At 37.8% G+C, this 12512-nt stretch overlaps 1 protein-coding gene across 5 annotated transcripts in view; it reads left to right on the top strand.

The window, feature by feature from the left end:
- LOC131248653 (intermembrane lipid transfer protein VPS13) overlaps positions 1 to 12512 on the top strand; it is a 199594-nt gene that overhangs the window by 73626 nt on the left and 113456 nt on the right. For 4 of the 5 annotated variants that reach the window (XM_058249032.1, XM_058249031.1, XM_058249036.1 and 1 more), the window contains exons 11-13: positions 744 to 893; positions 3286 to 3349; positions 12153 to 12254. In XM_058249032.1, coding sequence (XP_058105015.1) covers positions 744 to 893; positions 3286 to 3349; positions 12153 to 12254 — 316 coding nt within the window. Of the gene's footprint in view, positions 1 to 743; positions 894 to 3142; positions 3350 to 12152; positions 12255 to 12512 lie in introns of those variants that run through there. The other variant, XM_058249033.1, reaches the window with a different exon arrangement.

Raw genomic sequence — 12512 nt, 5'->3', positions numbered from 1 at the left:
AAAAACCTTGGAAATGGTAATACAATCTCCAGCTACTCTTTTACATAAACAACGGTGAACTCGACTTCCATGGAAATGAAATTCATTTCCAGTGTATTCTCTCAAACAGCCTCTACAGGCAATCCCAGATAGGCTCTTTGTTGTTTATTTTTCCAGTTATAGTGCAAAGAATATCGACTATTACTTGCAAGTGTACTTTTCCTAGCATGGTTGTCTCCAATTGGAGGGAAGCCCTAGCCCTTCAGGAAGGACTTTGTTTGTAATGCTGTCAGATTCTAGTTTTTCCTCTATTGGGTGTTAGATATCGAAGAAGATTCTAGAAATGCTATGAGTTGGGTGTCTATGGTCTCCAATGAAGCCTAGGCCATGAAGTCGGTGTTTGTAATTGTGGAGATTTAACATCCTCTTTGAAGGTTGTTTCTTTGAATGCTTCAAGGCCGGCTAATGGGATTACTGAGTTTCTTGCAAAGGAGGGAGTGTTTAGTGTTTCTAATTGCGGAGATTTAACTTTCTCTTTGAAGGTTGTTCCTTTGCATGTTTGAGGCAGGTGAGTGGGATCGCTGATTTTCTTTAATAGGAGGGAGTGACAAGGAGGTTACTTGTGATTGGCTTTGTGCTCCCCTCCCCTAGTTGAATCTTTGCTTCTTTCTAATGGATTCAGTTTCCCTAAAAGAATGTAATCTCTTTTGCAAACCCTTGGTTACTGTTAAATTAAATCTGCTATATGGACCTTGATGTCGCAGATATGGACGATATCGGCCGTGGCACAGTCCCTTATCAAGAAAGCTTGATGGTTGGCAAAGAATGTGGTGGCGCTATGCCCAACAAGCAATTTTGTTAGACGTTCGAAGGAAATTGAGGAAGACTTCTTGGAGCAACCTTGCACGTCGAATGTAAGTTTATTGTTGCTCAAGCTTTTCAGTTGTATGAAATTCCACAAAAGGTTAACCAACATGTTTATTTATGTTTTTCTTCTATACAAAATGCCTTTGAATTATGCCATTTGGCCGGAAAATGTGGGAGCCCTTCCCCCCCTATATTTGATGTACAGTTGTGGTAAGTAAGCAAAATCTGGTACTAACTGGATTTCATAAAGATTTGGATTGCTGTAAGCCTGTAACATATATTTCCAACATCTTGGATCATGATTCTCAGATCCCTGCAATCTCCTTGTTTTCCTCTTTCGAAATTTATAAGGGTACAACTTCCTTCTGAAGTTAAAATTAAAGGATGATAATTACTCATATTGCCATACCTAACTTATGAACTGCCAATTAAAGGTAATTTTCCTGCTGTTTCTACATAATGCACGAATCTCATAAAGGGGACCCTTTTGCATAGCTATATTCTAATATTGAAGTAAATGATTACATTCAATATTGGTGTTGTATGCTATATTAGAGTTCTAAGAAAGAGAAAGATCCAACTTTTTCTTTTTTGTGTGTTTTCAAGGGCTATAAGAGAATATGTGTGTACTTGGGTACACCTGTGCACAATCTCTTAGAAGGATGCATAAGATTATGTTCTTAGAGGAAGATTTTTTGAAGATATTCTAAGCCATGATCCTAACGTGTTAGTATCTTATTACTGGTCAAGAAGGCATTGTTTGCTTTTGTAGTTGGAGAACTGCTTGGACGTTTGAAATTCTATTCCAAGCCTTGTTCGCAGTATCAATAGTATCGAGGCTGTCTCCCGCTTGTTAGATGAGCTGGTGGAGATAGTGTAGCGTGTGTGAGTGATCCAGGGTTTAATCCCTGGTATTGTTATCTTTCAAAAAGAAAAGAAAAAAAAAAATCAATAGTATCGAGGCTCAGCGATACGAAACAACCTGGAAGTTATAGAACTTTCAGGTATCGTGCAATATATTGGTAGATATCGCAATGTATCGTGGAAATATTGATACATTGCGATACTTTCAATATATCTCCTTTACATAATACAAAGTATCGACGGCAAAGTATTGACAATACAGTCGATATGTATCCTCGATACATTCCAGCTGACATCTCCCTTTCGAAAATTTGAAAAAAAAATCTCATAGTAAATAAATAAATAAAACACTAAATTTGCTAGTTCTCTCTCTCAGTCGATATGTATCCTCGATACATTCCAGCAAATAAATAAAACACTAAATTTGCTAGTTCTCTCTCTCTCTCTCTCTCTCTCTCTCTCTCTCTCTCTCTCTTTAAATTTTTATATATAAATTTTTTGCTTCCAATCCCTTCTTAAGCTAATTTCAACTAGCCCTCTTCAATTTTTTGGAGAGAAAAGGGGATTTGGGTACAAAAATTGAGATCAGAGAGTGGATGGGTGGGAAATTAAATTGATGAGTTCCCATCTCCCCCCCCCCCCCCCCCCCCTTTCAAATCACTTGAAATCAGTAAAATAAAGATGAAAATCCATGATTTTGCATGTTTTGTATGCTTAATCATGGATTTCAACACCTCCGATTTGCAAATTTGAGGAAAATAAAAAAATTCCGCCATATGAGGCATAGCCGCACATGTGCATTGAACACGCATCATAGGTATATTTTTACTTCTTCTTTAGGTTTTGCACGTATTGCTTGTGTTTTCATACATGTCTGCTTAGTTTTATAAATGCTATTTATGAACTGATATTGAATATAATTGCATCACTTTTGCAGACAACAAATAGTTTAGGACCCTATTCAAGGGAAACTTATTATGCGTGCTTGTTTCTTGTGATCTTTTGATTTCTAAGTGTGTAATGATGTCTTTTTTCACATCCCTTGAAATTTCATTGAAATATTCAACCAATTCCCAATGTTTCCCAAAAACAGTGATGCATCTGATATTTCCTATGTGATACCCAATATGTTTTCATATCCCAAGGGTGTGATACATACTTCGAAACCGATGCTGATAACACTGATTCCAAGTATCTTGGCTAGTAATGTTATGTGGCTCTTTTGAAATCATGTTTACTACAATTAAATTAAGCTAGAGATCTTTGTCCTTCTTGTCGGTGTTTTTGTTTCTTCGCAAGTTATAAGTAGTTTTTCTCCCTTTTGAGTTCTCTCAGTACTCAATTCTTTTTATAACATTACCATTTGTGCAGCGCAGGCATTATGCCGATTCTGCATGTTATGATGCCTAATTTAACTTTGCTTTTTTGGAAGGGAGCCACTATTTACATCCACCCTTAGTGATAGATATACCTTAATAGTACAAAGTTTTACTTTTGTACTACAAAATGGATAGAAAAGGGTATATCTATTGACATGGGTGGGTGTAGATGTCAATTCCCTTTTTGGAATTGCAGAAGTTACCGACGGAAATATGTGAACTTGTATAAGACAAAGCTGGAAGCGATCCGCCAAGAACAGGTGAGTTCTATACTTCTTTTAATTGTAGTCCATTGTTTCAAGTAAGTTCTGTTTCTGGATGCGATCCACAGTTACTAGCTGGTTTTTGCGCCTTCTTGGGCCTCTTTTTTTTTTTCCATCACTCTTCCAAAAGAAAAGGTGGATAATTATAACTTATAATGTGAATTACGGTGAAGCTAATTGTCCTTCTCCCAATCAACCAATGGGTTAGAACGACATGATAATGCCAAGTTGCATTATTCTTTTGATGTTTTAACCACTCTCTGTGGTAACCAATGTTTTGAATAATGCCTATGGCATAGCTACGACTCTACGTAGTGTTAGCAAATAGCGTAACTGCAGGGGTCGTAGCATGTGTAGCGTATGTAGCATATGCTACACTTTTTTTAAAAATTAAAATAAAAATAAATGGTAATTATATTTTGTATGTTTTTAAAGGTTATGTTTTGTATTTTGTACTTGATACTCTCAACTTGTGGGGTTTTAATTTCTTTTCATACTTGTGACTTCGGTTTCAATTAGACATTATTAATTATAGTTTGCTTAAAAAGTTGTTGACGTGATAATAATTTGTTTCTGTTTATGTATTTGATTTGGTTTATGTATGTGGTTTCAATTACACATTATGTATTAGACATTAATAATAAATGATGATTAATAACTTGTTTGAACATGCTTATACTTTAAAAAATGAATAATCTTTTAGGTATATATATAAAAAATTTTCTTACTATTTATTATATTTTTCTAGTTTTAAATTAAAAATATAGAAGTGTCGCATAGCTTAAGCTACACGCTATAGAGGGCTGGACACTACGCAACACGCTATTGCGATTTAAAACACTGATGGTAACATATAGGGTTCATGTACATTTTATTAAGGACCGTCAACACAAAGGAAGACACAAAATAATTACATTCCTAACAAAGCATAAACATTACAAACGTCCATTGATTTCATTCCAGTTGGCTCAACCCACTATGTTTATCTTGACTCTCCTCATAACCTTGCCAACTGAACCTTGAAGATTGCGGTAGCAACTAGCAATGGTTGTTCCCTTTCCCCCAAATGGCCCAAAGTATTGCCATTAGGACTAGCCGCCACACTGCCTTGCCTTCCTTTCCTACACCTCTATGCCATGCCCAAAGAAAACCTTCTATGGATTAAGGCATCTCACCCACACAATGTTGAAAAGACCTAGGAAGATGGTCCACACCTCCCGTGCGAATGTGCAATGAACGAAGAGGTGGTTGATTGACTCAACGTCTTCCATACACATTGTGCATACATTGGCGAGCATCATGGACCTTTGTTGGAGATTGTTGATGGTAAGCAGTCTCTTTCTTCCTACGAACCAAAAGAACACTGCGATCTTACAGCACTGTAAAACTAAGAGAACGATGTGTAGGCCTTTTGCTCTTGAGAGTCTGACTTTAGAAGCAACTTGTAAAAGGATTTAATTGAGAAACAGCCTGAACAACCACCTTTCCACACAATAGAATCCTTTTTCCTGGAGCAATAATGATGTAAATGTCTTAAGAGCTTCACAAGGTTGTCTGTTTCCTCCAAAAGATCCCTTTGACTCAGAAGAGGCCAAACCGTAGCATCTCCTAGCTTGGAAACACAACGAGCTACTGTAATGTTTCTAGCTGGAAAAAAAAATGGACTTAGCTTGGGAAAAGAAATTGAAGTGGGTTATCCCCACTCCATCCATCCTTCTAGAACAAAATATGATTCCTATTTCTCAATGAGAGGACCACCCCCTCTTTAAACTTCACCATCATTGAGGAAATTGCCCTGTTGAGAGCCGACATCCGATAATGCAAGGAGTCCATAATTCATCAATCCCCTTCATAGACCCCATATTTGTTAGCAATCAACTCTTTTAAAGCCTCCCTTCTTTCAATGCAAACGTTTGCTACCGTTTCCCATGAAGGGCTGAATTCATTCCATCCAGATCTCTCCTTCGGCAATCAGCTTGCATACTTCATCCCAACTTACAAGTTGAAATTTGTAGTTTTCCTCCGCGATGCTCCAAAGAAAATTGCATCTTAATCTCTCAAATGTTTGCAAAACTGACTTTGGGGATCGGAAAAGAGACATGAAGCAAATGGGAAGATTTGATAGGACTAGTGTTCGAATTATCTCCGATATCATCGAAATATCTTCGATATTATCTTTATCTCCACCTCAGCGATACCGATAACGTTGGTAGTATCAAAAATTCCAGGTATTAGCAATGTATTGCTAAGTATCACCAACTATCGATATCGCTAATGTAATCGTCAATATTTTCAACTATGTAAATTCTAGGCGTTGCTTGTATTGCCAATGCATCAATATCGCCAATGTATCGCCAATATTTTCGACTATGTGAATTCTAGGTAATGCTTGTATCATAAGTGTATCGACAATATTTCAATAATATCACCAACGTATTGATATCATCAGAATTTTGTTTATTAGAAAAAAAATTATTTCAATTTTTTTGTCATGGGTACATGGTTGTATGTAGTGTTCAATTTGTCATTGATAATATTAATAATATCTCGATATTATCAATATCGCAACATGCGCGATATTGAGATCACAATCTTTCATTTCCTTTCCAATTGTTGATGATTTTTTGGTGAAATATAATGTGTTGTTGATATTTTGAAATATCGATGGATGTTTGGATGAAAGGTTGGATGGTTAAATAGGCTGGATGGGATGGTTGGACTGATTTCTTACAACACCAAATGCTTTTAAGGCCCCATTAAATGGAAACTTGTTATGTATGCATTCTTTTTACAAAATTTTATTTTTATTTTTATTTTTCTAAATATGCAAATGTGTACATTTTAACATCTGCTGAAGTTTCGCTGAAAATTCCACCATTTTTCCCATGTTTCCCTACATTTCTGGTTATCAGTGATATCGATTTTGTTTATGTATCCCTGGCCAGCTAAACTTGTAGCAATACCGATACTTTGAACACTGGATAGGACAACCTTAATAAGTGTAATTCTTCCACCCAGAGATAGATGATGGCTTTTCCATCTCAACAATTTCCTCTCAACTTTTTCTACGACATTGTCCCGAAGGTACTTGTCCGGCTTTTTGATGCAAATAGGAAGCTCGAGGTAGTTCGATGTGAAGGAACTGGCTTCGCAACCAGCTATATTTGCAAACCTGTTCACCTTCACGGTCATTCAAATTCAAAACATGTCACTTTTATAAAGATTAATCTTTAGCCCCAAGATGATTTTAAAGCATTTTATAATTTTTTGAGTATTTTCCAATATCACTTTGTCTGCTTCGCAAAATTGGATAGTGTAGTTAGCAAACTGAAGATAGGACATATGAATACATGAGTTTGCCATCTCAAAACCTTGGGTTAGACCCACCTCCTGGCCCTTGTCAATCATTCTACCCCGGGCCTCTCTGACTACTAGGAACAGGAATGGAGAGAGTTGATCGCCTTGTCTTGTGCTCATCAAAGCCTTAAAAAAGCCTTTCGGGGACCCATTAACCAAATTGGAAAAAATTGCTGATTGAACATATTCCTGCATCCACCCCTCCATTTCTTCAAAATCCCAATCTATCCGACATTTAATCCAAGAAGTCCCACTCGAAAATGGTCATATTCCTTTTCTAGATCTAGCTTTCATACAACCCATTTCTGACCTACTTGGTGCTGAGAATCAATGAACTCATGAGCCATTAGCTTACCATCTAGAATATGCCTGCCTACCACGAGCGCACCTTGGCAAGAATTTTGGCTAACATCTTGTATGGGCTCCTGAGGATATTTATGGGTCTAAAATCTTTTTAAGTTTTCTGCTCCTTCGATATTCAGAATGATGCCTAAACATGTGGCTCCAGGCTTTGAAGACAATTGACCCCTATGAAAGAATTCCAATATGAATTCCCAAAACATGTGAAAAAAGGCGAATAGAAAGTCATCTGGGCCTGATGCTTTCCCCAAAGAATCAACTTCCTCTCTAATTTATTCCTCAGTTATAGGTTTTCAAAAACTTCACATCTGCACTAGAAATCTAGGGAAAGGCCAAGTTGTCCAACCTGGGATGCTTCCACCCTTCGCTTGAGAACATTTCCTGAAAAGCATCACGATGGTTGCATACACTTAATCCTTATCCTCCACCCTTTGGTTATCCACCTTTAAGCTTGGAATCTCATTATTCCTAGCTCTTGTGCTTTCAATACGATTGAAAAACTGTGTTTTTGTGTACTTCCTTTAGTCGAACTATCCTTGAATGTTGCCTCCATTTAATTTCTTCTTCTTTGAGGTGTTGGGGTAGCTGCCAACAGCTTCACCTAGTGCGTTTCTCCTCCTCGGTCAGCTCACCTCCTTCCTCCTTTATATCCAAGGCTTGAATGTCCTTCAGAGTGCTTTCAGTCTCAGCTTCCTGATTGCCTAGAACCTCCTGCTTCCATGTGTTAATATTGCCTTTCAAAAATTTCAGCTTCCAACTTAGAATAGACCCAGCCTACCCCTGAACATTGCAAGACTCCCAGCACTACTAATCTACTATACAGTCTTGAAACCTTCCACTTCCAACCACATAAGCTCAGATCTACAGGGTTTCGGGCACCGGTTTTCCTCTACATCTAGAAGAATAGGATGGCGATCGAAAGCAGGCCTAGGTAGGCAACTTTGATGAACCAGAGGAAAATGTTCAACCCACTCAGGAGATGGCAGAAATCTATTGAGGCACGATTTGATAACTTTCTCTTGCTCATTGGACCACATGAATTTGGCTCGCCCAGCAGGAGATCCACCAGATCATTTGAAGAAATCCACTCTTGAGAACTCCCGCATACTCGTAGTTATTCAACCACCATTAGACTTCTCATATGAGAATCTGATCACATTGAAATCGCCTCCCACATACCACGAAAACAACCATCTAGCCTGAGTAGAATTCAATTCTTCCCATAAGGAAGACCTCTCTGGCTGACACAGCCCATGGACTGCAGTGAGCGGAAGCAAACAGAAGGAACATTATTGAATCCTTTGATTTGCAATTATGCAGTTATTTTCATGTTTTTAACTTTGGATAATGGCCGTATGTCCTCCTAATTATACTTCTTGGACTAGCTGCCCTTTTATTTACCATACAACTTAGTAACCTAGTTTAATGAGTAACCTCGTCCACCTCCTACTTTAATGGAAACGGCAAGCAGCTTCACTCGAGTACATAAAACAGCAAAACTTTGTGGGGTCCACAATGTTATATTTGTAACACCACCCTGTCCATTAGGTAAGAACCCTTATTCCAAACGTACAAAAAAAGACTCTGGTGGGCCACACAAAAATGCCCCTAAAACCTCTTAAGTTCATGTGGTGTGGCCCGCTGAGCATTGGACCGTGCTGATTTGGTATCTTCACTTCATCTTGGTAGTGACACTTCATTAATGGGTTTGATGAAAGGTACACACCAAGGTGGCTCCACATAGAAACTTGTGGTTGTCATTCCATCCTCACTGTTCCCTGTCATGTAGCCCACCTAAGTTGTGGATCTGGCTGATTCCCAGCTGCTAGAATTGCGGAGGGAACCTAATGGGTAGAGTGGATTTTACATAATACAACTGCTGGGCCCCACAGAGCTTAGGTGTTTCAAGTGCCACATTAAACTGTTATTATAGAGGATTCCAGTCCAGTGGCAACAGTGATGTTAATAGACTGGAATCCTTTGCTACAACAGTTTTACACAGTGCGTGAAACATCTAACTCTGTGGGGCCCACCGTGCTGTAGATGTAAAATCCATTCGATCCATTGGGTTCTATCCTTGATGTTAGGCTCTGATATAAAAAATCAGCTAGATCCACGAATCAGATGAGCCACCGCACATAGAACTATTAGATGCTAACCGTAGGTAAGTGTGTGGCTCACTTGAGTTTGGTCCATATTCCTTAATTAAGTTTTCAACATTCTTAAAATTTTTGGCATGCTTGATGCTTCTATATTTTCTTGCTTTCCTTCACCTATATTGTCTTTCACCGTTTATTTATTTATTTATTCTTAGCTTTTCATGATTAATGATGAATTTTGTCAAAACAAAAGGTGAAATACGACACAAAGCGATTGCTGAGAAAGTTGCAAAGAGGAGCCAACCAGAGTGACCCTCTCGGTCGTGGATCTTTTGCAAGAGTATTGGCACTTTGGCAGGCCTTGTTTGCTTCCTGTGAATTATTAAAACAGAAAGGCTGTCCCATTTAATTCCAGGAAAAACCCTGCGCTAGCGCACTTCTATAAACTTGGCAGTGTTATCATGTAATATGGGCATATGAAAACTATTGCTTTCTGCTCTTTCCAGATGCTGCACAAAACTTAAGGAAGAATGATGTTATGTACATTTCATTCTTTCAACTCCTGTGAGGATTCAGTACCCTCTTGAAATTCATCTATGTTATGTGATACAAATTATCAAGTCGATGTTAAATGAGCCAAAAAGGTGGCCATGCTTATCTTGTTTGAGGTCACTATAATGATGTCTAAGGTGTGACATGTGCCTCTGTTGTTTTCTATGATCACCACATGCCTATGAAACTCAAGGGAGAACTTCATAAGATAGGTACTTGACCTAAATGACTTGGATAATGATAGTAAGGAGGGATATGAAGGCTTGCTCACTTACTGAGGGTAGGGCTTTAGATAGGAATTATTAAGGATACATGATTGTGAAGCTGGCCCAAAAGAATGGATAGAGGATCGGACAGCAGCAGCGGTGGTGTTAAATGGCCATGAAGGACACAACTGTAGGCAATAATGATGCTGGTGTGAAATGACCATGAAGGACAATTCTAGGCGAGGGTCTTTGCCATCAGGAAGGTGGACGAGTGGATTTGATCTCTACTAAATAAAATGATTACTTTAGGAGTCTACTACTGGTTCAAGGAATTATATTGCTTCCTCTTTACAGCCAGAGGGGATGAAAAATAATAATTAAAAAAAAATCTTCTAGCTCACTTTGGAGTTGAATGAATTTGCATATGGCCCCAATAAAGAGATTGTCATGGATCTTATCCCCCTGTTTAGTAAAAGAGAGCCACCACTTACAGCCATTTTATGGATAGATACATACTTTCTACTTCTGATAATGTAGTAGTACAACACACACACATACTTAAAAGGTAAGTTTATACCATATTAATCTAAGTAGAAAACAGGTATGTTTTATGAACAAGGATGGTGGTAGAATTGTAGATATCAAGTCTCTTAGTATAACTATATGGGGCTGTCTTCGGTAAATCTCTTGGCACATGAGGAGTATGTGCACACTGGAACTTTTAGACAAATGGACACTCAAGTCATTACCATTGATTAGGTTTGACCCACTTATCATGAGCCACCATTTAGGTATTCAAAAGCAGTTATGTAACGGCCGTTACATAATGGTAATGGTGGTTCTCCTTATGTGATATGGGGCCATAACACCGTTTTTTTTTTTTAATTTTTTTAATTTTTTTTTTTTTAAAGGCCCATAATGGACCTATACAGGCCTGTAACAAGCTGATATGGGCCTGATACATTGTTTCCCTTGAAAAAGCTTTCAACACTTACAGGGCTGTGACGACCATTATGGCCTGTATCATAACAGCCATAAGGCTGGCCATTATGGCCATCATTACCGTTATTGAATACCTTGGCCACCGTAAAGTTCACACCAATAAGAGGAATTTTAGCATTCATCGATGCCATACAAAATGGATGGTTTGGACTAAAGGTCCAATGATTTTTTTAAAAAATCCACATGATAGAGTTTACTTTGGATAATGTCTCCAAGGAAACATATTGCTTAGATGACCATAACCATCCTATCCATGGCTTGGGAAACTGATGGTTGTAAAAAGAGAGGCCAATATTTGGGAGGTTAGTGCCTTCCAATCACTAGGTTTTTTTTAATCGTGAACCACGAATAGTGGGGCAAACATAATGGGTGGTTGAGATCAATGATTAGAATGTCCATGTGTCGTGTGGTCCTAGAGCATCAATATGATATTACTACCAAGGTTGGTGTCAACTTTTCCCTAACTATTTTGTATGTTAATTTTTTGTGTCCCAACATTTAATATATCATGCGAATGTAATTTATGATTATATGCCATCAAGATTGCTAATATAATAATCTCCCAAGAGAAACGAGTGTGATCAAGATAAAGAAAACAACAGAAAAAGCATAAAGGCAAAGTCTATTCGATTAGAATCTTGAACAACCGAATTAGCAACCAAGCATAGAACCATAGCAGCCAACATTCTAAGAGCAGTCATCATAAATTTTCAGGTTAACACTTTCTCAAGGAGGAAATAACAATATCAAAGAAGCGATCTAAAATTTGAAGTTCAACAATAATCCTGTATATTCATATTGCTCTTACCTGATTAGAAAGTGATGGTTTTGTCCAAGATTGGAGTACCATCGCCTTCTTTGTGCTATTCCCACATCATGCCTGGATAACAGTGTTTATCTAGGTTAAATTGGTTGTTATTACCTGAATTGACCTTAATATACTTTGTGCTGCTATTAATATCTATTCAGAATAAAGTATCTTTTAAATGCAATCTCCACACTGAAGTATCCCCCTAGTGAAACTTTTATTGAATTATGCTTTTCATTTATTTTCTAATTGGCTCCGTTCAATGTCTGACAGGTACACAATGTGCACTTGCACATTTGCATGCAACTTTGCATGGACTATGAGTCTCTTTCTTCTAAAGCATACGATGTTGTAGAAAACAGTGGTATTTGCTTCGTGTGGCTGATTATATTTTACTTTTAATGGCTTATTGTTAGCCCGTGAATGAAGATATTCTTGAGGAGCTGGAACAGATGGAGAAGGAATCTGAAATAGATGATATCTTGAGCTATAGGTCTGTTGCCGAATGCGAGTTGCAGGTATTTTAGAACAACAATCTTGGTTCTTAATTTGAACATGATGGGTATTAATGACTTATTTTTCTATTTTGATATCGGCTCATGTGTACAATTTCTTCAATTGCAATGAGCTTTGTCGTTTATCTTTCAATCAATGTTAGGTTGAACTTTGAAGTCAACATGTGTCATTGAGTTCCTTTCTCTTTTTCTTTTTTCTAAGTATGGGCTTTGATTAATTTAAACAAGAAAGATTACAACAGGGGAAGGGATCCTCATTCG

Source organism: Magnolia sinica, chromosome 6 (assembly GCF_029962835.1).
Source record: "Magnolia sinica isolate HGM2019 chromosome 6, MsV1, whole genome shotgun sequence".
Lineage (NCBI taxonomy): Eukaryota > Viridiplantae > Streptophyta > Magnoliopsida > Magnoliales > Magnoliaceae > Magnolia > Magnolia sinica.
This window is presented reverse-complemented; position numbering and strand designations above follow the sequence as displayed.